We start from the raw sequence: 27,011 nt of genomic DNA, 5'->3' as shown, positions 1-27,011 counted from the left end.
AATAATGTAAAAATCTGCATCTAAGTCCCTTTTGGGCTATGATGACTCAACTAAACTGATGTTGATGCTCACTGTTGCATTGGAGAACAAAAATATGACATCGGAATAGGAGCAGAAACTTACAGAATTTAAGAATCAGATTCAAGAATCAGTTGAAATGGTTATTGATTAAGTGACAATCAGAGATGTAAACTTAGAAAAGTGCTGAATGCTCGGTTCCACTGTTTATACACAGCAGCTGGCAAATGTCTAATCGCGAGCCCACTTCACAGGAAGGGTGGAGCAGGACTGTGATACTGGGATTGGTCAAACTGTACCATATGTACATATATAGCTAGTGCCACAGCGGTCAGATTCAAATTAAAAATACAGGTGGTTAGAGCAAGCAACCTCAGAAAACTGCCTTGCAACTTCTAAACGTTCACATTTATATATGTGTGCACACAGCCAGATGGACAGTCGCCAGGTGAGTCCTCTTTTCACAGCTGCTCAGATAAAGGATGAAACGGAGCAAAGGTGAGAAAGACTGAGCGTGCAGTGTGTGTTTTTTTGTAGGCTGAGGAATTATTAGGATGCAGCAGTGCGTTCAGGTGGAGGCTCTTTTCAACACTATCTGACTGAGCCCCTATTCTCCACAAAGCCCTCCCATTCGCACTTTTCTTTCTCTCTGCTTCCTCTTTCTTGACGTCAACATTGCTGTACATCTGTCTGTACAACTAGCCAACCGGGCTTTGTCTGTGACTGATCCCTTAGCAAATTCAGACCACAGGAATCCATTTAATCAAACTGCATTCAAACATCTCTGAATCACAGTCCACTCTGGAATCACCAGTTTATTTTTGCTTTGCCTCGAATTGTTGAATGAAGCGGATGAGGGCCAGAAAGACATAAATCAAAGGAGATTATCTTATCCAGGAGAGAGGTAAATATAAAGCCTTAACAATGTGCACAGAGCTGTACTTAATCTGGTCACTTGCTAATCCTTATCTCAAGTTGGTGATGGCATCATTTTCAAAAACTTTAACAGCTGTTATATTAAAGTACCTTAACCCTGTAAGACCCACGGTTGCGAATTTACAACATCACTTTTAACAATTCTAAAAATGCAAATGCAAATGTTTTTTCTCAAGACCACATTTACATAGGTAATGGGTCCTATTGTTTGTCTTCACAATGCTATTGGATGGAAAAAGTGTTTATAGGTCCAGTCATGGCCTTGAACTCAGTCTACCTGCAAATTTCCCATTGAGCCCATCTCCTTTTTTTGCACCATGATTGTAACTAAGCGCTAAATGTGCTTTTCTGTTAAATTTTTACTTAGTTTAGCTTCGACCATAATTAAACACATTGATAAATTGTATGGGATGTGTGAAGCTCCAGTATCTATAGCAGTATTTGAAACTCCCTGTATCTTTGTAGTTTCTTTGTTTGTTTTTTTAACTTCTAAATGATCCTGAGCTATTTTTCTCAGTGTTACAGTTAGAAAAACAGGTTCTGAATGTTCTGCAATTGTTGGGGGGATGCCTGTTGCATTGTTCAGGGACAGGTGCGAATGGTCTTGAATGTGAACCTGTGAGTACTCTGGAGGGATGCGCGTGTTCCTTTTAGCATGATGAATAACTTGACTGTGTCAGAGATGGAAAAGAAGGACAAACTCTGGAAACTCGGACCATGGCTGAATTCATTCAGGGAGAAATGCCTGCAGGTGCCTCCAGACAGTTCTGCTCCCAACTATGCCCAATGTTGCAAATTTACACCAATTCCCTAAAACCTTTCTAAAAAATATGAAATCTACACCAGAGGCCTCCTAAAACAATATCTGAGATGTCAAATAAATGTTTTGCTAATTTTTTTCTTTATCTGGGTCTTATAGGGTTAACATCTGTGTTGAGATCAGTTGGTTTGGACTGGAAGTCCACAAACATGGACCATTCTACAATTTCCCCTCTGAAAGGGACATTCTTTATCACAATCTTGATCTTTGATCAAGATCTTTCATATATTACAATTAATAAATGGTGGCTAAGAGTCACGCTGTTTGGCTTTTGGCCCGCAGCTGAAGGTAGGAACACACCGCTTGGAAAAATGACTTTGCATGGACACAGTCTGAGCCTTTAGATGTGTGTGTGTGTATATTGCACATTCTCTTCTAAAATGCTTACAGAATAACCACCAACTCAGAGATGTGTTCTGGGAATAGAAGGCCAAGGCAGAGAATGACACTGCAGTGTAACATTTTCATCAGACAGGAACGAGCGCCGCAAGCCAAGAATGAGTTTGTCAGGCCGCTTGACAGCCCTTGTTGCACCGATTGAACTCATGAAGAGCAGGATTCAGCTACCTTTGAGCAAGAGAAAAGAGAAAGTCTGCTCATTGTACCAAGCTCAGCACCATGTATGCACCTGGGACTGACAGCACAAAGGTACTGACAATCAATGAACTGATGTAAAAATGGGAAAAAGGTTACGTGCCGAAATAAACGTGGGAAACTATAGCATAAAAGTTCTATGCAAAATATATGTGGATATGTCCTTTCTTCAACCAAATCTTCATCTCAAGCATGATCAACAGCAGGGAACCGTCTGCTCAGAAAAAAGGACTTAAAACATAGGAAATGTAATGTAGTCTGGTTCTTTGTTTTAAAGCCCTAAATTCTGATCTGTTGCTGACAATTACCCCCCAAAGCAAAAAATGAGTGAAAAGGTCGAAGGAGCTTTGGCAGGTGATGCCAGATCACGTAAGAAGCTCAAAGCATTGTGAAACTTTATGTCACTCAAGTAACGCTAGTGTTGGAGTCTTAAGCAGCTCATTTGTTATTTTCAGTTGAGTTGTTATTCAGCTGGGGAAGACAAAAAATGCAAACGCTTGTCTGTTTTCAACTAACACAACTGTTCTGAGAACTGGGATTAAAGAAGGTGAGATCTTTCTGTTCTCCAACAAAACAATGAAAATCATATCGCTGCACTTACAAAGAGGAATCACCTGCAACAGGTGACCAGACCAACTGAACATTTTAACACGACAGCAAGAGGAAAAAAACTGATAACACTGTATTTTTAACACCATCGGATCTAAATAGCAAGAGATCAGCAGCTCAGCCTCCCTATGTAACTTGACCTTAATTCATAAAGTGAAAAACAGCCAACCATTGGTGAACTGAAGGTGGGGTTTAAGCAAATCATCATTTTTTAACCGCTTGAATGTATAATCACTCACTGCACATGCAAGATTGGAAAATACATCTGGTAGAGACATATGCGATAACTTGTTGAGATACCTCAAGCACTCCTTGTTGTCAGATGGATCAACACTGTTTATTTTCTAAATAGTTTAGTTTTGCTTTTTTGTGTGGCTTCTCTTTTTATGAGATCTTCAGCATAAAAGTATTAGGTGATTATCAAAGCCTTAATAGGTTTGTAAGAATAAGAAAAACTTTAGCTAACCAAACGGTAATATATAACAGCTATCATCAATGCACACTCTCCACTTCTTAATTAATCTAAATACTTCTGTTAATTAAAACCTGACTGAAAATACAGCTATTTCTAAGTAGAGTGGTTGTAATATCATTGTTACCCTGCCAAGAAAAAAGAACCCCACAATTTTACTTCCTTTTAGTCCACTCTTACTCAGCCTATTGTCATAGTCCATTATTTAATCAGGTTCTTTAATAATTAACACTGTTCCAGGCTCTCGCCCAGACATTACTGGTATGGGAGGGCAATAGAGGTAACATTTCTGCAGAGGGGCAAGCAAATGGAGGTGGACAGAGAAAGGAAAGATTGCCCACTCGGCCCTTTTTGTTTTATGGACATGTTGCTTAACTACTCCCATGCTAAGAAAAAATATGTTGTGTACGTGTGAATATGTTTGCCAGAGAAACATGGAAAAGATGCAGGAGAGAGAGAGAGAGACTGAGAGTGCAAATGTATTACAATTACCTTTATTCACGCAAAACTTTCTCCACACATCGATGCCTAAAACAATTACCACTGCTCAAAATTTGTTCCACACTTGGCCCAATTTGGTGACATAAAGGTCATTGGAAATTAATTAAAATGGGCTAAAAGAAATTAGCCATGGGTGTAATTGCAAAAGGGGTGACGCATGATAAGTATTGTAACACAAATTTCTTTGGTGATGTTTCTCATTGCAAAATTTTCTGACAAAAGGGGACAAACATTAAATACATAAAAGTCCAAAATACAAATACAGGTACAATGAGAGCATAGAGTGCACAGCTGGCACTGCTTTAGTGTTTATGAACTAACATTACATGTTAGTTACAAGCTCTGACAGACTGGGACTACTTTGCTGTAAGGATTTTCTAATGTGAAAGGACTGTTTCTATGAGGGAATCTTAGACAAGATCTACATAAATCATGGCAATGCTTTATGGCTACTGGCTATCGGTGAAGACACCAAATGGATCTTGCAGTGACCAACCAAGAACATATTCATAGACAGAGTTTACTTGACACAAGCTGCTTGTGTAGACCCTTTAGTAAAATATTACATTTGAATAAAGCAAACATCAAAAACAAAAGACGACTCTCTAAGTCTACTTGGCAAATGTGAATGTTTGTTACGGCGCTTCAGTGGAACCAAAGAGCATCATGAACCAGATGCCTCTCATTTAAAACTAATGGTGAATAGAAAGCATTTTGCTATGTCCAAATGCATATACACAATTCAGCCCATTATGTGTTCTGGAAACAGACGCTGAATCCCCTTCGGGAGAGTAACTGTGTCGTCATAAGTGGCCTTTAACTGCCTTGTTTATCGGCACAATGCAGCACTACACCATCCCATACTCTGCACTGCACCGACAGCAAGCATAATTATAAAAGCAGCTGCTGAAAAGTGCTAAACAAAAACAGGTGGCACTCACGAGACACGCCAGCAAATTGTTAACTAGGCTGGCATTGTCTTCCACTATACTTAGCAGCTTGAGTATGTTTCTAATTTCTGCTTTTTTTTATCCGAAAACATGTCTGTGCGTTCCAAATCAACAGCGTCGAAAGGTCTTATCAACTTTCTTCATATAGGCAGTTTCAGTGATAACAGAAAAGAATAAAGTTAGAAACGGAGAGGAAAAACCAGGAAAATAACTTACATAAATGCTACATAAACACATCAAGCTTTTTCCAACCTAATTCAGGTCATTTGGCATTTTAGAGACATGTTTGGGGATATAAAGGAGGGAAAAATGTCTGATGATATGTGTCCACTGCAGGCAAACCATTCTGAAACGCATGATGTGAATTACGGCAACCTGCTAGATGACATTTACCCATTTAAAGTTTGAGAATAGGTTCTACCCTGCTCCAACCAAACATTTCACAAGTCATTTTTGTAATTTAACCTCAAGTTTTACCTGTATTTTCACAACGCATTGACAGAGAAGGGGTCAGCTATTTCTAGAAATTACTGAGCAATTTGCTGATAACATTCAATTATATTGACAAAGGTTTCTGCTTCTAGTTCCATTAAGAAATGACTACTCTCCTCAAGCTGTTGGCTAGTCCACATGTATATGTGTGTATGTATTAATATATCATGGTAAGTCACCCACTGTTATATAAAACTGCTTGAAAGAAGGTATTGTCTTTTGCACTTTCTCAGTGAAAGTTGCAACAGATTACATCATCCTCAATGGGATACAAGAAAGCATTAGTCTGAGAGACATCAAATTATATTAACTCAAGAGATGTCTTTTCTGGCAAAATTGTAGATGGCACACAGCTTCAGATAGCACTGTTTATCACCACTTTAATGGAATGAGCCAAAATGTGTATCATCATATGAATCCAACACGGTCAAGTACTAAAAGAAGCAAGCCAAGAACTCTATTTAATTTTTTTACATTAATGCTGCCCTTTTCATACCTGATCAAAGCAGTTTGATCCTACATCAATTTCGTAGATTTTGTATGCAGCTGTATTTTTTATTGGCACATAGCAGAGCATTTACCTTAATCTTGTAATTTATTCTTGCATTTAAAACATCCAACTTGGTTAACAATGACAAAGATAAACGATGCACTGAGGAGTAAAAAAAATAAAAATGAATGAGGAGGATTGAACTTGGCTCTGAGTCAACAGATCTGTGCATAATTTAGTTGCTTCCAAAGACAGGGGATTGTGTTTTGTTGCTTGATATCAATTCATTTCTCCCTCTACCGACTCGGTAAATGGATCTCTGCGGCAAGGGAATCAATACAGCTTCATATGTCTGTTCATGCCTTCCAACTTTAATACAGGCAAATCACGGATGGCAACCTCATTGTACTGTGGGCCCCACAACAAAAAGCAGCTGTGTCACACAGTTAGAGGAATGATAAGCAGGCTGTTGATGAATGCCTTGACTTGGTAAAAAAAAAATACAACAGGGAAAGCCGTTAGGTTATCTTTTATCCATCAAACTCTTTCTTTAGACTTATGCTCTATATCTAAATCAGGACAATTTCCCCTAAAACTATTTTTAAATGGAGTGCATCTAAATCCTTCAATCACTGTCCTATGATGAAAACATGCCAGGAGGATATCAAACCAGGCCGCTGGTGCTGGCACTTATGAAACAGGCCATTAGTCTGCTATAACTGTCACCAGTATTGTCATGCATTTGTCTACTCTGTCCCAGGCGTTCACATAAAACATAAATTTGACTGTCACATCAATCAGAGGCCGGAATTAATTGTGCAATTAAGATTCTCATTGCTTGGCAGATACAGCTACTAATGGATCAGTGACAAGTGCGATATTATCATAAAGAGGGGATTTTAATGTAGTGTTTAATTGCTCTTATGTGGTCATCAGTGTTACAGCTGAGGCGACACACGCCCATGTAATTTCCGCTCCTGTTGGAAATAAAATATGCTGCTCCGCTACGGTCACAAAATCATGTCACAGGAGGTGCGGACAAGGTTTCTTTTTGTACATATGTGACTAATCACCACCGTATTGTGCATGACATTTTACATGGAATGGTTCAGTATTTGGAGTGTTGCGTGTTCAAGGCATGACTGACTTTGATCATATGTGTGACTCACGGAGAAGGAGCTGAGGCGAGGAGACAAGACAAGGAGCTGTGCTCACAGCAGTCCCGCTGACACAGCAGCAATGTGAACAGAATAATTCACATATACTCTCGGATTGGTTTGCGAATTCATACTTTTTTTTTCTTGTCATCAACGGGGACACTGAAGGCCTCTACAACAGTCTTGGAATGATTTTTGTAACAATAAACAATGAACAGTTCGCTGTTCTTCTCCATCTTTGGTTTGGCATATCTGATTCTAAATAGATTCTCATTATATTGTCCTTTTCTTCATCTCTGCCACTCTTTCCCTCTCGTCTCCATATATCAAATGCACTCCTCTGAAAATAATCAATTACACAAGCACTCAGTGATTATAATCAGCCGTTAAGAGCGCCTGAAAAGACCATAAAGCATTAAGTGTGTATTTGCTTTCATTCTTTCACTAAGGCACATTAACAGACAAAAGCTTGAACAATGCCTATCCTAAGATGCGGAATAAGTATTGAAACTTTTGTTAACTCTGTTAACTCTGTTAATACAAGTTTGAGTGAACTGACCTCTAAACATGTAGGGGGCAACAGTTCACCTGACTTTCACCCCTTTGTGTCCTGCTTTGATTTCACAGCCACAAATCTTTTAAATGACGTTGTACAAAGTACCTTTATCAACAAAATAACTGATCATGACCCACTTCCTGGGAGAGACTGTATGCTTCAGTTAAAATCTGTGTCTCTTCTCCTCAAGACAACAGAGTTTAGAATGACTCATAAAAACTTAATAGGCATGTCATTTTCATCTTAACCATTTCTTACAGCGTCATTATGGATGGCACAGGTCTACAAAACTTGGCATCCAAACGAGCTAAATTTGGTCAATGTTAAAGCTGCATCATTCCTCTGATATCTCCCTTAAAAAAATGTCAATTAACATCCTTGGGATGGGTAGGGAAACATAAGCACACGCCTTTAAAAAAAGGCAAATATCAGGTTTTCCAGGGCTGCTGCTAAAGATGCAACACAAACATGCTTGGAGGGTAAATTATTTCCTTCGGGTTGTGTGTGCAGTTCAGCAAGAATAGAATGAAACACCGAAACAAAAGAATGTGTGTGTGTGTGTGTGTGTGTGTGTGTGTGTGTGTGTGTAGGTGGGTGGGTGGGGGGGATTTACAGAGCTGACATAAACGCCAGCAGGTAAATGTCAACTGGACAAAAATGTCCTGCTTTTTATTTTCATCAGTGAGACTGCAAGACCTGTCGAGAGAGAGAGTGTGTGTGTGTGTGTGTGGCCAGCTGTCTTTGAAGTTGGGTGATGTCTCTGGCTTCTCAGTCACGCTGCAACTTAAAATATCATCACATTGTCATCCAGGCAATTACATGAACAACAGCCAGTTAACGTTCATCAATGAGCTTATACTTATGTGTCAAAGCAATGGAGTGTGTCGCATACATGTATACAAACTCCCACTCACTCAACCCTCGAGAGTGTGTGCATGACAGAGGAGGCAATTACCTACTGTGCCTTTCCACCATGCTTTATTTGCAATAACCGTCACCGGTAAAGCATTGGCCTCCTCATCTGATTTTTATGAACATACTTGTAGGTATTATTAAGATTTGTGAAAGCACTGCTGGGGGTTGTGACATTGTTTTTAAAAAGGAGGAAGAAAATATGAGAGTAAAAAATATCATGGAAAGTGAGCAAATATAAACAAGCAGTCTCCACTACGTGTTTTTTTTTTTTTTTTTAACTCCTGTTGTGTGAGACTAGCTAAGAAGTGCAGTCATCAACCTCTCACACCACACCACTCATAAGCAGACAAGCCAGAGGCAGGCGTGCATTTTTTAACATCCCTCCCAGCATCATTCAGCTACTGTCAAGGCTGCATGAATCAATTTTGTGCATTTCTTCAGTTAGAACTGAAGAACTGGCTGTTTTGGTTAGAGAGCCCGTTCACTCGAGGGACCTGGGAGCGGCATGTTTGATGCCAGCAGCAGGCAATAAGCCGTGTACAACCACCAAAATACAGACAGTTTTGAAATTAATGACCTATTTTAAGACTTCCAGAATGTAAAAAGTCGAGAGCAGAAAATAAATATTTACTCATTTGCCACTTTGGGTGAATGAAGTGAGGGAGTTGAATGTAAAATAGGTGAGATAGGTTTCTGCCAGGTGAAACAGCGAAGAAACTGAATAAAATGTGCCTGGAATGGGCATTATTTTACAAGCTGAACAACTCTGGCAGGGTTAACAGCTCAGGTGCCAGACTGAGTATTATGGGAAGAAGTAAGGTTGGCATCAGGTGGTCCTGGTCTACAAAGGTGCTGTGACGTCCGAGCCTGCTGTCAAAGCTGCTGAGTGCAGGCTGGACGAGGGCAGTAGCCTCGCCATCTGCTGCATGACAGCCAAAGTGACCCTGTAAGTAGGCTGCATGTATGAGTGGGAATGTGTGTGTTGTCAGTGTCTGCATGTATGTGAATATGACCAAAGCTGCATTTTTGTTCACATCATCATTTCAAAGTGTCTGTGCATGGATGCACTGGTGTCAGTGAGCTGATGCAAGGCTTCGTTATCATGTGCTAGGATAGGGAAATTGATCTGTATGTAAAAAAAAAATGTGTTGGCACACAGCTTAAGAATTTCAAAACATTTTAAGGCGTAAATTAAATACTCTTTATGTGCAAAAAATAACAAACTCAAGGTTTGCTGAGTGGCTTTAAGCCATCTCTGCAACATTTATGAATATGAGATTAAAATGTAAAACACTGAGTGTGAAGCGAACACGTTGAAAATATAGAGAAAATGAAAAAGATTCAAGTTTATTTCAACATAGTAAATAAAAACGAGTATGAATGATATAGTTTGTTATGGAATATATGTTCTCAAGTGTTCTGTCTGTATTTCCCAATGTTGATTATGGACTTTTCCTCTTCATCACTTCCTCTTTACCACCAAATTCATTTTAAATGATTTTTAAATCATTTTAATTTGTTTGCCCAATCAGTCTTTGTTCTTTAAATATCTTCTTGTCTCCTTTCAGCCTCCTCGTCATCTTAATTTTCCAGGGAATCTCAACCATCTCCATCATCTTATTTGTCCTCCAGGACCACTTTGAGGTCTTATTCATATCTTTTGCTGCATCAGAGACTTCATCTCTCATAAGTCACTCATATGACACTGATATGTTGATTTTCATCCAACCAGAAAAAGATTATGTCTATGTTCTTTCAAATAATCTCAGTTCAATGAAATGAAATTATTTCCATGAAACTAGACATTGCTCTGGGTACAGAAGTGGAGATAGATGTGGCAGCTGACATGAAAACTTTCTAAATTAAGAGGAAGAGCTATAAATGAGAGCTTAAAAAAAAAAGAATAAATAAATAAACAGAAACAGAGGTCACAATTTCACGGGAGCCCACACTGGGTGGGTCAGATGTGGTAACTCAGAGGAAACATAAATAAAAAGACAGAAAGAAAAAGAAGAATGTGGCAATCGCATAAAAAAGAAAGACAGAGGTGATGAAAGGTGGAGTTGACTCAGCAGAGAGATACAGTTGATTAAGATGATTATGTAAGTTTGTGAGAAATATAGAATTTTCCATTTGTTGCAAACTACTGTTGATAACAAACTCTTATCTGAATATGTAGAGGAGCACTGACTGATTAAGACTATAAGATGAGGTGCCGTTGCTTAACTGACCACTTCTCGGGGCAGTTGGGGGTCCTCCTGGCGAATTACAACCATATTCACAATCCCACCCATGGGAGTGGCTCGGAGCAGCGCCACCACCTCTTCCTGGCTCTTTCCACTCAGGTCCACTCCACTAACCTACATACACACATCAATGAATACTAAGATGAGCACATACACACAGGGCAAAATGTAAAACAGTTACACACCCAGTATCGACACTAATGTTAACTTTGTAGTGAGAGAAACATGGCCTTAGGGGTAGAATTAAACATGGTTCCTTCCCTTTAAAATGAGAGCAAGCTCTTCCTATCAGAGAGACTGAACTGTAATCAAAATATTGTTTCAACTAACATTAGTTTAAGATCCAGAGCTGAAGCTTATTTCTTACAGCCACTGGGGGTGTTTGACTTGAATAATGTACAATCTCACTGAACACATTCAATGAAAACGACATAACTGGGCGTTCACACCAAAAGCGAGCGACCAAAGTGCCCAAAGTGACCGAAGGGACGGGTCTTTCAAACAGCAGGTTTATAATCCATCTATACATCGGTGCCCTCTTTCACCATGGATCGCACTCTGGACAGCCTTCTTTGTGTTGCATCTGTATAAATGCGATGGAAACGCATCTGGGTCCATAGCGTCCTCAGAAACCGGCCTCTCCACAGTGAATTTCACCGGCTATTTCCGACTGGATAATTTTGGATTGTCTCTGTAGACAAACAGGCTTCTATCATACAGCTCTGGGAAACCGGAGACTGCAGTAATTAATTTCTCCTCCATTGTTTTCCTCTCTTTCTGCTTTTTTCCGCTCTTTTCTGCCATTGGAATCCAGATCGGCCCACAATTGGCTGTCGCCACCGTTGCGCCGCTGCTCATTTGCATAAAGTTGAACTTTCAGCGGGTCGCTCGCAACGCTCGACGCCAGCATACATTGAAAATGAATGGCAGCTGCTCGTCGCGGCCGCTCAAGACACTTTTGTTGTGAGCACTCGGTAGGTTTTGAAATTGCTGCCTCACCTCCAGCAGCCGGTCTCCAGCTTTCAATCGACCATCTTGGATGGCAGCTCCCCGAGGAAGGATGTTTTTGATATAAATGGGAGCACTTCCACCAATGGGGACATCTCTGGATGTGATGCTGAATCCAAGACCCTCTGGGCCTATGAAGGTGGAAAAGATAAGAGAAATGTTTAGTGACGTTTTTCTAAACAAAGTCGATGACTTTTCTTTTCACTTCTTGCCAAAAAACACGTCTAGGGTCAAAGGTGAAAGGTCTACTTCAAGACATACAGGACTATAGATTTGAGTATTACGCTTCACAAAAAATGCTTGAACCTGGACAGTAAAGTGAAGTCTACATGCATTCACATCCTGCTACCATAAAAACACTGATATCTGTTATATGCAGCCTCCTAAAGAGGGAGAAGTCAATGTTGCAGGTGTGTATAAGTTTAATAAAGTATTGCAGAACCTCTGTGTGTATTTACGAATGTTTATCCAGGTAAATGAAATGCCATTGCCATGCCGTAAAAGTACATGGAATGAAAATATGAATAAACAAAATTACCATGATGCTTTCACTGTGACTGATTTTAAGGCTTAAGTGCTGAGTAACCATGGAGAACAGATCAAACGATGGCTTTCCACAATGTTCTGAATTTCCTGTAGTCATTAATAATATACTGGCTTCCATGCTGGCCTTTTTCATTAGCTTGTCTTGAGGGTGTGTCTCATGCAGTTTTTTAAAAAAAGATCTTTTGTTTTTTCCAAATTAATACAGCATGTTACTCTCACTAAATATAGTACAAAATCTATGAAAGCAAATTGAGTGTGTAAGACAGGCGCACATGGCCTATCATAAAAGGGCTTTTATAAACAAGAATAGGAACAAGAATACAAGAAGGGAAATAAATGGTTATGGATTGCTGAACACGGCCATGCAGAACATGCTGTAAAATGCCTAAATAGCAAAAATTGCTGGTTTGTAAATTAGGCCTTGATTAATTGAGTATGGTGGTGTGGTGGTTAGCACCATTGCCTCACAGCAAGAGGGTCCAGGTTTGATTCCCGTGGAGTTTGCATGTTCTCTCCATGTATGCGATTCTCACTGGGTCCTCTGGCTTCCTTTCACCATGCAAAAGCATGGTGTCTCAAATTTTGGTTGGTTAAGTGGGTAACGGTTGAAGTTTGTACAGTAGGAAAAAGAAAAGCAAAAAAAATAGATGATTGTTCATTGTCAGAGGTTAATGCAATGACTGTATTGCAAAGGCTGAACTCAGCAGCTGAATCTGAGAAAATAATTTGAGATATCAGCTGTGCAAAGCCACTTGCTTTAGTTTTAAAGGCTGACCTATCAAGTGCATCGTATGTATATAAACTGGTATTCTACAAGAAATCAGAAAATACAATATCAAATACATAAGAAGATCTGAGATCTGACCTTTTCTGTTGACCAGGCTCAAATAAGTCAAATAAAAACCAAAGAAAATAAGAAAAAATAAGAAAAAATAAAGTTTTAATATATGAACCAAAAAACTGTTGTCTGCTAATTCTTTGACATAGTGTTTAAAAATTGAATAGCAGTCCTACAAGAGGGAATTAGATGATCCGTTTGCAGCGGATCAAAGAGATAGTTAGGATTCCATCGTGTATAACCAGTCTGTTTGAATTCCTCGCAGTCGAGTTGGAAAGTCGCGTTATGTGATTTTGAGGCTTTTCAAATTGTAGCAGCAGTTATTAGTATTCATGTCAAAGTAGCTGCTCATTTGAGAGAGCTGTCAGCAGCTCTGATAGTTCATCATGACCTACTTTTCCCTCTATGTCTATTTAGCGGTCTGTCTGTCAGCTTGCTGACAGTGATGTGTTGATGAGCGAGGAACGCTAAGGGGAAGAAGCATGGATGGTAACTTTCTTCTGGCTTCTGCACACAAACAAACATGCAGGTGATAAAAATATTGCTTATAGAGCTGTTGAGGATAATGATGCGCTCTGATCTCTCAACCACGGAGGTGAAAAAAATGGAGCAGACGGAAAAAGTTGTCGTCGTTTAAGCTGAATACTAAATATGCATTTGTCTTTACGGTTGCCAAACTTTTAAATATAGTTTAAAATAAGTTTCTCAACATAAACTGGATGTGTGTAGCTCATTGCGGTATGCGGTTTTAAAGATTTTAAAAGTGAGTTTTGTTTTGGCTCATGACCAGCGATAACATATTGTATCTCTGTCCAAGGACTGAGGTCAAGGTCAAGTTCATTCATATAGCAGATTTACTACAACCACAGTTGCCCAAAGTGCTGCACAATGAAACATTAAAAACAATAAATGCAAATGTGCAATAAAATGTTTAAGTTAAAATGAATGTCAAGCTCAACTGTGTTAAAAAGCCAGTTTAAAAAAGTGGGTCTTAAGTAAGGAATCAAAACCTGGAAGTGTCTGAGCAGCTCCGATGTGAAGAGGCGGACTGTTCCACAATATGGGAGAAGCCCCTGAAAAGGCTATGTAACCCCTGCGTTTGAGCCTGGAATATGGAAACTCCAGAATAAACTGGGTTGAAGACCACAGCGTTCTAACTGGAATTTGTTGGTGCAGCAGCTCTGACAAATATGATAGAGCCACACTGCTTAAAGCTTTAAAAACAAGTAGTAAAATCTTAAACTATATCTTAAAACTAACAGGAACCCAGTGAAGAGCAACAAGCTCAAAGGTAATATGATATGAGCAGCTGCGTTCTGAGCAGGCTGTAGGAGGGGAAGAGACAAATAATCTAAACCAAATCTCCAAATCTTTTCTAGGCAGGGAGAGCTTGGCTTTTCCAAGCAGCCTCAAATGAAACCACTGAGTTGATCTTCTGTTTTAGTTTAAAAGAGTTGTCAATAATCCCTCCCACGATTTTAGAGTTGCCAAATATAGCAATTTCAGTCTTTTTTTTATAATTGAGATTTAGAAAGTAGAACGCCATCCAAGCTTTTAGATCCTTTAGACAACTCAGCAGTTTCGTTTAAAAAATCACCTTTTGATTTTAAAGGAACATACACCTGAGCAATATCTGAAAAGCAGTTGTAAGTGTTTTCTAAATATCGACCGCAGAGGCGACAAATGGAGAGAGAACAGGAGCGGACCTAAAATGGATCCTTGTGGAACACCACGACTAAGAGGGGCTGCTGCTGAGGAGTACTGGTATGAACACAGATGAACGTGAAATGGCCTGTCTGATAAATAAGATTGAAACCAGTTTAAAACAATGCTTTTGATTCATACACACTAATCCTTAAGATCCAAATACATTGTAGATTACAAATCAGGGTGCCTATTTAAATCCTGCATATCATAGTTGTTATTTCCCATTTTACTCTGATCCTCCTCCCATAACTGTCACTATTCTTTCCACTGCCCAAGACACAGCCTAATGACCAGAATAAAAGTCCTGACTGGACCAGAAGATCCCATCAATAATATTTGAATCAAGTAATTAGAAAAATGCATATCTAATAGATCTGCAGTAAGTCACCACAAATATCTTTACTTTGGATAATATTAGACCAGGATAGAAATATTTGTATCCCTTTGGGGATTTGTTATAATCCAATAACCCAGTTCAGCAGCACACATGAGAGAGGCTGGAGCACATCAACATGACTTAATGGGGTGTATATGTTCTTTTCAATAGAAGTATTTGATTAGGGCACTCTTGTTAATTTGCCATTCACGATCTGCCTCTGCTAGGAATTTTGAGCCACTTAGACTGAATCACAACAATATCATCGATTTGACAACAAAACTGCCACAGCCTGCCTAAAAGTGGGTTAAAATGCATCTCAAAATGTCTGTCTGAGCTACATTTCTCTCAGCTTTGCTGGATTTAGTCCTTCTAAATAGTCTAACTCAGTATTATTTGTATATAAATTTGTCTCCAACTAGAGTGCACAAATGGCTTTGCAAGTGAAGCACATTCTAATTTCAGTAAACCCAATTGAAATCACAAGCAATGATGAATGATTTCTGGGAGCTATAAAAGGTGTTAAATAAGACCATGAAGCCAGTGAAAATAAACTAAACTAATTGGCATCTGACAAGTACTGGAGTTCCAGCAAGATGTCCCCAACTTGGCTTTACTGAAATGAGAGGCTTATGTGCAGAGGAAAGGAAAATAATTCTATCAGGTTATGAACAAATTATTACAGTGCAACTTGCACTGCAAATCCTCTGTGTAGAAACTGAGTTGCCAAATATATTAGACCAGCATCTGACAGCATTTCCCCCAAGTGTGTTGCATTTAGTCTGCACTGCTGCCCCCACTTGCTGCACTGTTCCCTCAAGCTCACAGCAAAGACCTCTGCCAGCTTTCAACTGAAACTCTCCCCCCCATTACAGAAAAAAGGAGTAAAGGACATATACACATACAGTAACACTGGACATATACAGTGTGCCTTTTCTTTTGACCAGATCTGCTAAACAAAGGCCAAAAGCGAGGAAATTATGTCTTAATATTTACAGAAAAGGCTTCCTTAGGAGTCCCTTGTTCTTTTGCTCTTTCTGCCAAAAAGTCTATGATGAGATGCCCCCAATATCTGACTGAGTAGCATGGAGGGATAATACAAAAACAACACGGGTGAGAGAGAAGAGAAGAGTTTTCCAATCGCTTTAAGAATTAACTACTTTTCGGCTGTTACATCAGCTACTTGAAGATCAAAACTTTGAAGGATTATAATAGTGAATTTGAGTGCAATTAAATGTTACTGTCTTGCTGCCAAATCTGTCCTGTGGAGAATCCACTATCTGGAAAACAAGACCCTCAGTCTTTGATGCCGAGATGACATTAACTGAATTTTAACCAAATATTCTTCAAAATACTATATAACACAAACACATTTTCTTCTCTTTCCCTTTCACAGAAATGCAGTGATTTGTCTGCTGATTCTTACCTTTCTTTAGCTGGATGTTGAATCTGTGTCCTTTCTTCTTCAGATATGAGCTGTTGGACGGGTTTGTGCTTATCCTGCGCTGCAGGGATGGGGAGGGGGCCGAGGAGGTCCTGGAGATAATAGCATGGGGTAATGTAGTATGCCGCCGCCTTGGTTCTGGGGTGCTTCCTGCCAAGGGACCTTGGTGACTATAAGAAGAACACAGAGCTACTGGTTTGTCTTGTGCTACACCTATCAGAATAAACCCTTTCTAGGGATAAATGGGCTAAAGGAAAGCAGCATTACTGAATGAGCATCATCATTAGAACTTTTGAGTCCGCTGAGCAAAATTCATATGTCCAGGCTTATTGGTTTAAGGTTATGGTTGATGTTCATTTTTTTGCCTCACTGTCTTACTCTTTTTTTGCGCCTGTTTATTGTCAATATGTGATTTGTTTGATTAAACTGCTGTTCTGAAGAGAGTAAATCAAACTATGCTCATGCACAGCTGTCAATACCAATGAAAGCTGCTGTCATGGAGAGTCTGACGGTAACTTATTATAAGATCACTATCTAGGTCCAGTAAGGACTCTGATTTGAGTGACCATGTGTAGCATACACAGAAAGAATAAAGGCTCTACTTACTTACAGCATCAAAATGTTCATGAACCCCTCAACATACACTTACTGGAAACACATCCAAAGCTTTCTGGTATTAGGTCAAAGATTTTTGAAGAAATGAATTGTTTATTGGCAGATGAAATAGATTTTCAACAAGATAAGAAGCTTGGATGTGTCAAGTAAAGATTACCATTCAGCTGCTGTCTTGCCTTTTATTGTACAGCTTTTAACACACGCACACACACACACGCACACAAACTGACTTTCTTTTCTTAAATTGTTCCAATAACAAGGACATTTTTCATTCCATGCCTCAGGAATGATCTATAAATGTCATACCTTAACTATGGGGTTATACTTCATCTGACTCTACATATGTAAACTGTGCAGGCTATATGAACAAGAGAATTTATAGGGTCAAAATGAGGTAACTGTATAAGAAATCAGGTGCTCATACCCACCTGTGGTTTAGGCTGGGTTGTGGTCCGGATCTGTTTGTCAACCCTCCAACCAGACCCAACCTTTCCCCTGTATGCAGTGAGTCTTGGCTAAAACGGACCCTATTTGTCTGAGGTGGACTGAGCTCGCTCTGGGCTGATAGTAGCTCGTAGTGCATCTTCATGGCTGCAGGAACCACATGGAAAAGGATAATCTGGTAGCGCATCGCCTGCTTGAAAATGTTCTGAGCTCTGCCACAAGAGAGAGGGGAAAAAAAAGAAAGAGAAAGAAAGACCAAGAAGGTCACACAGACAGAAATGCCTTAGCTTTAAAATGATGAGACATGTACATGTACAATGATATACTATCACGCCTTGGCAGATATACAGATATAAGGAAAGCAATGTTGCATGGTATGTTGAAAGGTGATAGTAACAGTTTGAAAAGATAATCGCTAGATTAATCCTTGTATATCAGCAGAGGACAGAAATTACATTATATATGATTACCAGCATCAAGACAAATGGTGCAACGGTGATGAAATATAAAAGAGTACCAATTCTTTCCAGTTCCTGGAAGGTAAAGCTACTGTTTGTAGTGTTTCACAACTTTATAATGTGTGTGCTTTTTTTAAGTCTGTTTGTAGGTATAGATGTATGAACATGAGTTAACTCATGTAAGCACAAACTAAGTAAGCACAAGCACACCATTCTCTACACATTTACTGAGTCATAAGTGAGTTGAATTAGCCAAATCAGACGAGAAAAGGGGCTCAACATAATTTATGACACCATTTTTGTCTGGTTTGCCAGTAGGACTTAGGCAGGACCACACTAGCAATACAATGCTGCTTCTATCCAAATGAAAACAGTTAAGTTACTTTCACTACAAAGGCACGTCATTAAAGCTGTGTCACAGAAGCAAGGCACAGATGATGTATCAAGGCTCTTCTGTAGGATTTGGATTCACATCTTTATTCTTATGGTAATTTACACGTGGGCTCATGATTGGTGAGTGTGTAAGTGCAGGTGCGTCTGTCAATGCATGTGTTCACACACAAGTGTTCACACACAAAAACATATAGAGTCATTACTCCAGTAATCAGCCTCTGCATGAGCTTGATTGAATAAAAAATTACCCCCATCAATGCATCTTCATATTGAGTTAGATTGAGTGCCTCAAAATATTTACCCATGCAAAATAATCCGGGGAGATTTAGACTATCACTTTAAATTGTCACTCACTGTGGCACACAATCAGGAGAGAGTGAAGACAGGCAGATGGGGAGGAAAGTTTAGCTCAATCCCCTCATTTTCATGCAGAATCACAAACAGCCTATGCATGTGGGTGCTGGGGAGGAGGGTGTGTTTGGCAGGAGAAGGTGAGGGGAGAATGCAACAACACACTTTTTACTTGTCTGTGCCAGAGTTAGGCAAAACGTTAAATTGTTAGGTAGGCCTTGATGTCAAAAAAGAAAAAAAAATTGTAATGAGAATAGTTTCAACAGTAAATGTAACTATTTACTACAATAACTATTCAAGAAGATTCTAGATACTCTTTCAGTTATGCAGCAAGATGACTCAAAGCCAACTGGCTTTAGAGGGATATGACCAGCCCGATGTGATTGGATGATGGTGAAAAGAACAAAGAACAAAGGACCCCCCCGTATAATATCTTCAAAATCCAGCTCCAAGTTGCTGTATGGATGTCAGCTCAAGTGTAAGTACGTGTGAGACAACATACATTAAGTTTTATGCATATGATAGAGGAAGTAGCTTTGGTTAAAGGGAAGTGGAGATGTACCAGACTTATACCTGCACTTCTGGAAAGGAACAACAGGAATGCAAGAGTGTGGGCAGTTTTGGATCAGAGGGCAGAGCAGTGGTCACTGAGAGCCATTACAAGAATGCCAACAAGAAGTAATATTTCTTATTGCTTATAAACAGCAAATATGATCACTGTCACTATCAATCCATTTCATTTTCAACAAATTAGTCTAACTATAAATAGAATCACAAAGTGGATATGTTCAGTATATCATAGTATTTGATAAGGTATATGGTAATTGATAGGGTAGAAGCATGTGGAAGTAGAACATTTAGAATGAAAAAAATGCAAAGAAAATCACAGGTTACACATAGAATAAACAAAAAGAAGATGTTACAGCAATCAGTACTGTTGCCACAGTAAAGCTTACTGTTCAAAGCGCAGGTTGCAAATGTCTTCCTGATTAATCTTGACTATGCAGTCATTCTCCTGGAAGAGACGTTCTTGCTCAGCTTTGCCCCCGCGCTCCAAACGCTTCACCAGCAAGCCCTGAGTCCTAAAAAAATATTACACATCTGGTTACAACACTGGTGGCAGAATATGGCTCAGTGGTTAGAGTGGGTCATCCAATAACTGGAAGGTCGGCAGGTCGATTCCCGGCACTCAAAAATAGATTGGTGGACTATTACACCTCAAGGGTGGCAGTCACCTCTTTGTCCTTAAGCAAGGCACTGTACCCCCATGCTCCCTGGGTGCTGTCATTGGCTGCCCACAGCTTCATGAGTGTGTGACCCTGTGTGTTCAACAGGTGCCAACCTGGATGGGTTATCTACATCACAATAAAGTATTCTTAATCTTCTAGTGTACAAAATGCAAAAACAAATGAGTACTGAAGATAAGATTATGACTGTATTGATGACTATCATTATCAAAGGTTTGAAGAAACTCTTAGAGGAAGTCAGAATTGACACTGGTTGTTGCTATAGGTCCAAAAGATTCATATCGACAGCAAAACGGTGGGTTGTTAGCACTGTCGGCTCAGAGCAAGAAGGTCCCTGGTTTGAATCTCGGCTGCGGCCTTTCTGTGTGTCCCACTGGGTTCTGCCGCTCAAACAGTCCGAAAACATGCATGTTAGCTTATTGGTGATTCAAACTTGATCCTAGGAGTGAGTGCGAACGTGCGTGGTTGTTTGTCTTTGTGCCTGCCCTGTGATGGACCCCGCTTCTCATCCGACGGTCACTGGGAATGAAGATGCATAAAGTGCTACAAAGTGTTGCAGTGTACTGTTTTTTTTTCTTCTGAAAAGTAAGTTTAAAAAGTTAGTTTAGCTATATTATAATGTTCCCTTGTGTCAACAAAAGTTTGTTTTTCACACTTTAAGCTTGAATAAAAAGTAGCATTTAACTAAGGCCTGGAAGCTGCTGCATTACTAACTAGATTTTAAGCCTTTTCTGTCTTTCTGTCCTAAACTCTCTTTTTCTTTCTGGGCAGATATGAGGGAATGACAGGCAGGTGGGCAGATATAATCCAGACCACGAGCTAGGAGATCATCTTTTGGCTTCTTTGGGAATACGACATCTGCATTCCCTCAAGCTTAGCACGAGAGTTGGCTGGGCTGTTATAAATATTAAAAAGAGTTTCATCGCAGTGCCATGTCAGTAATGCTTCAAAAAACTCGACCTTTACCTTCAAATACCCCCCCCCCCCCCCCCTCCAAAAATATATCACTGATCTGCCTGGGGCTTTTTTTGGCCCTAAAGATATAATGCAGAAATCTGATGTGTACTCACAGAGCAGCACAACATTTAAGGAAAAGAGGCCTGATGTTTGCAAATGTTTGGTGTCCTTGCCTAAGCTGAGGATTTAAACTTTTATGAAATAGGTCAAAAATCGAAAAAAAAAACAAAAAAACAATCAAGAATAACTACACGGCTAGATCAAAGGCTGGATGCTTTTCATGATACTCAGTTATAAAAAATCATTTTTAAGTAGTGATCCTGTTTATCATAGACTTCAAGGGTAGAGGTGTGGAGCTCTTTAACGTTTGAGCCAAACAAGGCCACTTTCAGAACATTGCTGTAATTGGGTGCATAATGTGGAGATTCAAGCTCACACAGCAGATTCGAAGCTCCTCAAGGGGGGTAAATGGTGAAGCATTAAGTAGAAATTAAAGATCACAAAAGGCCCTTCCCTCTTGCTCTGTGTCCAAGCCTGCATTGCCAAGTCAGCTTAAGGATGTTGAGAACAGATTAATTGCAGGCACTGTCGAAGCAGACATGACCGTGTCTTATCTCCATAGGTGTTGTCAGCTTGAAGACAAAGTATCGCACATACAGATTACAGCATGGTCATAGTCTAATGATTTCTGATATGCTTGCAGACTAGATATAATGGATAAAGGAGTTTTAGTTGATGCCTGATCAGTATTCAAAGCAGCAGCAGAGAGGGCTGAGGATAAAGCACCATCTTGTAGAGATTTGAAGAAGATGGAGGATGATGATTTCGTAAAGGTTTTATCATTTTGTTCACTGTAATGCACAGCCACCCTCCCAGTTACTGAGCATTTGAATGGAGTTGCAGTTACTTGCAGAGAAGATCCAACTCTAAAAGGTACTTTTATGATCTGCAAGCTCGTGAATTTATTAAGTGTCAGGTGTAAGCACAAGGAATTTGTAATTAGAGGAATCGCTCTAGATTCAAAAGAAAAAATACAGAATTAGCTAAAATCCATTTTTCCAAGACAATAAAAATCAGCATCCCACTACACTGTGTGACTTTACTTCATCTTGTGGCTGGGTAACAGTACTGACAAAATTATTTGAAGGAGGCCACCTGTGCTTTTCTATTGCCTTTAATCAAATAATAATCCAATCAGGATCCATTTAGGCGTGGTAATTAGAGTCCGCAGTTAGTTTACAATTGAAACTGGTCATGAAATGAGAAGTTCATTAAGCACAGAATGCATCTGGAAGGGGTGACTTTGTGTACAGATGTAAAGTATATGTGCGCACACACATCTCTGCGACAAGTAAATTAGCAATGCTGCTGCAGGAACAGTTTGCATGTGAAAAGAGACAGCTTGAGTCCTTGTGGGAAAGCGCTTCTCAAGGTTCATATAGCACATACACTGCCTGGATCTAAGTTCATTTTCAGGTGAGAATCAGTGATTATGGACGTCTGCGCGTATGAGAGAGATACTATCAGCTGGAGTGACATAGTCTCTAAGCGCTCTCCGACAGCTGTCGTCCCTTCCTGCTCAGATCTCCCTCGATGTCAGGGCAGTGGAGCAGAATGCAGACAGTCAATTCTGGAGTGCCTGCAGTTCCTTGTTTGTTGCCTGTTTTTCCCCCCCCTTGCTGTTTGACCCTTATGGCTCTGGTCTAGACACTAATGACAGTCTACTGAGCCTAATGCCTCTTGTCCTAGTGCATAGCACACAGGAAACAGCCGGACCAGGCCATTAGCATCTACCGACTAACTGGACACGTGTCTTACCATGGCTGGATTTAACTGAAGGCTCTGGTAGCTATTAGTACTGACCCCAGCTGATAGAGAGGAAATTTACTGGTCATGCAGCATTACTGCTACATCTTATACAATGCTGTCTGAATCACAGTAAAACAGGAAAGCTTTGAGGGCAATAAAAAGTCCACGAAACTTTGAAGTTCATTTAGACAATATGTCTCATTCATTTTAATTTTGTTTGGTGCAACTTATCAGAAATTGTCATTTTGCCTCTCTGACTCAGGGAAACTACAAGTGTCACAGCTTAGGAGTTAACACGAGGTCATAGCTAAATATAGCTTCTTAACACTTGCCTATAAACTGCAATGGGATTACTTGCTCAGGCAACCATTTTCAATGACAGAACAGACATCCTCTCTCCCTCAAATGTCATCCCATTTCATTTATTTTCACCTCATCCCTTCTATCCCTCTTCTCCTGTGCTGAGTTGTCGCATTCACCTTGGAATTGTGCCAGTCCATTGGTGTGCAGCAGGGGTCTGTTTTTTACGCGAGCTTTTAGTTTGATTACATTTGGCCACTTCCTATGTCCTATATTTCTTTTGAGAACCATAAACGGCAATGCATTCCTGCTCATGTCCCCTGTCAGTGACACTTCTTCTTAGTTAAAGTCAGGTAAAAGAAAACACACTCCGAATATCTGTGGGCACAATTGTGACAAAAAACAAAGGCTTCAATAAAAAAAAAGAAAAAGTAATTACTAGGATTTTGAGAAAACAGTACAGACAAAAGCAAAGCTCAAAACATGACCAAACAAATCAGTCAGTGCATAAAAGAGGAGGAATCGGGGAAAAAAACGAAGGCAGGGAAAAAAGATGATTCAAATTTGTAAAACCAAACGTCAGCACCACCCACATAATCAAAGATTCAAAGACACAGGAGGAATACTGGAGACTGAAAATAAGTAGCTACTGTTGTTCATTGAGCTGTGTTTACCTGACATCCTGTGAACCGAAAGGGACAATGTGGATCCCCAGGGGCCCTCCTTCATTGGACACTTTGACTGGCTTGAGTATGCCTCTGCAGGACGTTGATGGATGGTACCAGGAGGGAGAGAGTAAGGCATGGGGAGACATGCATGAATAAAAAATAATGGGGTGACAAGAAAATGTAGAAATGCAAAGTGCAAAAGACAATACAGTCAAACATGACAAAAGGTCGATAGGATGAATGGGATGGGATGGAGTTGGCTCAGCCTTGTTGGTTGGGGGCTGCATTGTGTTCCCTACACAGTCATCCATTACAAGTCTGGCTTGTGGACCTCAGGGTTGATTAGGGATCCAAATGGACACTACAATTAAGTGATTAAGATCAGACTGCTAAAAGAGAAGAAGTTAATTGAAAATGTGTACGGGGAGGGAGGCGGAGGAAGACAGGGTTAATTTGTATAGATAAAGACGTGAAGACAAATGAACGCGAGCGACCATCACTTTAAATGTATGTGATGTTGCTTAGGGATGAAGAACGGGCTTGATGTGTCGTTATGTTTACTTATCAGTGTTGTGGGAATTATTAACGCCTCCTGTATTATTTTAAACATAAATAAAAGCAGACTTATCAAAATGACAATGGCAACTGATTATTGAGCCATGGATATGATTTATGATTTATTCTCATTTCTACAGTAAGTGCCAACAAGTTTAATATTATCTGAATGGCTTTTAATCAGAGGGGGTTATGTGGCAAAATATGATATACCTTTATTCAAAATGTACTTCTCACTTTTTAAAATGTAATTTAGTGAATCAATCTTTAAGTTATACAGTACTGCTTGGTGTATACGAGGAGGTTCGTCACTCACTCAAGATTGAACATAGGTGAATGCTCCAGTGAAGAGTCAGCCCTCCCTACTGGCTCTATTCGTTCAATTCTTCTTTCTTGTGTTCTGTGTTCTTCTTCTTCCTCCTACAGAAAGTAAGAAAGAAAGTAAGAAAGAAAGAAAGACCATTAGACAGCAATCTTAAAAACTCTTTAAGAAAACACACTCCATCTGTGTTAATTCTGTTTGGCTGTGCTTGCATTTCTTATCATGCCCATGTCAAAATGTCATTTGGCCTTTAATGCATTTACCTGCAAAAAATTACAACCTTAAAGTCCTTGCAGGGCATGTTGGAGGCCTCATTCTCCTGCAGAAATATTCCTCTCACAAAACTTCTCAAAAGAGCAACGACGAGGCCATGAGTGGTTGCTCTGGCTCAATCGGTTTCGTCTGACCTAGGAAGTGCCACACTCCCCGCTCTTTGAAGTGATGGGATCAAGGTTCTGTCTGTTGTCATCTATTTCTATCAAGCTGCTCACTTCAGTTACTCATCTTCCTTCAGGGCTATTAGCTAGCAGGACTATGCGGGAGTGGCTTTTACAGGCTACGCAGACATCTAAGGACTTAACAAGGCAGTGGGATGAGACATTCATGACTTTCTTAATAGTAGAAAAAATGTTTAAATTTAAGGTAATTTTAAACGTATGTCACAGACTGAGAATAACTCTGGATATAATACATGTAACATAGACAAGAGACATATTTAAGGATATAGGGTCGATTTTCAACTTCTCATCAGCTGTTGAAGGTCTCATCAAAACGTGACAAGAACACTACACATCAATACACTACACATTATTCATTTGATTTCAGCTTCTACTTCTAGTCCTATAAGCATCAGCTGATTGTTGTGTATTTATCTGCTTGTGACTGTATGTGTGTGTGTGTGTGCGTGAACTTGTCAGCATCCAGACACAATCTCCAAGGGAGGGTCTGCTGACACGCTTTGTTAGCCACTGCTATTTCCCAAGGCTCACCCCTCACCTTTCTCTTTCTCTCTCTTTTACTAAAATGTCAAGCAAATCCAAATGGGTCTTATGCTTTTCTGGTTTCTTTATGGAAATGGATTCAACCCTCTTCAGGGGCCAGGATATCTTTGGCGACACTCATGGGTGATGCAGGGAAACTCTGTCTTCAATTTATTTATTACAGTCTGGAGGTGAGGATAGATGGGGGCATGAAAATTTCATCAGCAGCCTACCTTAAAAGACCTCATCTCACCCTACCTGTCTTTTTCGTCTTTTTAACTGTCTGGTATGAAAATGAGTCAGTCAACTAGTGACCCCTGCCTTTAATTACATGTCAGCTAAGGTTGTGGGTGTCTCACGGGGCCTGTTATTCACAAAGCTGTATTTATAATAAACCCCATGGTAGAACGGTAGTTTTTTTCTTTTACATATACTTCTTTAGGTCCTTTTAAAAAGGACCTGGCCATCTGTGGTAATCTATATATAAAGGTGGGAAGACAGACTGAAAAGGGCAGATGAAACTGGAACGGAAGAATAAATACTGTATGAATACCGCATGAATGGTACAAGGTTAACAGAAACTGAGATGTAAAAGGAAAAGCAATATCTGACTATGATAAAGACCATTTTCATATTCAGGTAGAAAATAAAAGAGATGATAGTGCTCTGATGTAATGTGATGGAATAATGAACAGATGCATAAAAAAGGAAAAAAACACTGTATCTGATTATTCTACTTATAGCTGCAAGGAAGAGCAATTCTTTATTTGAACGAGGCCAAAATCAGAGCGCAATCAGGTGAAGGGAGAGAATGAGATAAATATTATTACCATAAATGGCCCAAGTAGATAACAGAGCAGCCCAGCAAGGTGATATGTCAGTGCAAAACAAAAATAGATAGGCAAGTAAACCAGAGGGAGATGGTCAAGTAGGAGAGAAAAGGTAAAACAAATGAAAAACAAAGACAGCACAAAAGAAATAATTGCACAGAAAAGGATATGAGGGGCACAAACTGTTACATAACATTTTTTGTAATATCAGCCAATTAATTTTGTCTGATAAGAATTAGTAAAAAATGCAGAATAAGTAGACTTATTTGCATGTCCATACAAGTACAGCAATCAGAGTTCATGTCTGATGATTCAGACTGGAACTTTTCTTCAAATAACATTAAGAACATTTGATTATACTTGTACTGGCAGATTTGTGACGTTCTTTTGGCTGGATTTGTAATGTT

The 27,011-nt window shown here is 39.7% G+C and overlaps 1 protein-coding gene across 1 annotated transcript in view; it reads right to left on the bottom strand.

Moving 5' to 3' along the window:
* Positions 1-27,011, bottom strand: part of LOC140284206 (partitioning defective 3 homolog) — a 304,162-nt gene that overhangs the window by 140,188 nt on the left and 136,963 nt on the right. Inside the window, exons 6-12 of the mRNA XM_072378014.1 lie at positions 24,789-24,892; positions 23,924-24,007; positions 19,893-20,018; positions 17,719-17,946; positions 16,658-16,845; positions 11,756-11,895; positions 10,742-10,870 (exon numbers count right to left, since the gene is read on the bottom strand). Of these exons, the coding sequence (XP_072234115.1) occupies positions 10,742-10,870; positions 11,756-11,895; positions 16,658-16,845; positions 17,719-17,946; positions 19,893-20,018; positions 23,924-24,007; positions 24,789-24,892 (999 nt within the window). The remainder of the gene's footprint in view (positions 1-10,741; positions 10,871-11,755; positions 11,896-16,657; positions 16,846-17,718; positions 17,947-19,892; positions 20,019-23,923; positions 24,008-24,788; positions 24,893-27,011) is intronic.

Source organism: Leuresthes tenuis, unplaced genomic scaffold (assembly GCF_036924035.1).
Source record: "Leuresthes tenuis unplaced genomic scaffold, fLeuTen1.0.hap1 SCAF_24, whole genome shotgun sequence".
NCBI lineage: Eukaryota > Metazoa > Chordata > Actinopteri > Atheriniformes > Atherinopsidae > Leuresthes > Leuresthes tenuis.
The sequence above is the reverse complement of the archived record's forward strand: the minus strand, read 5'-3'. Positions and strand labels throughout refer to the sequence as shown.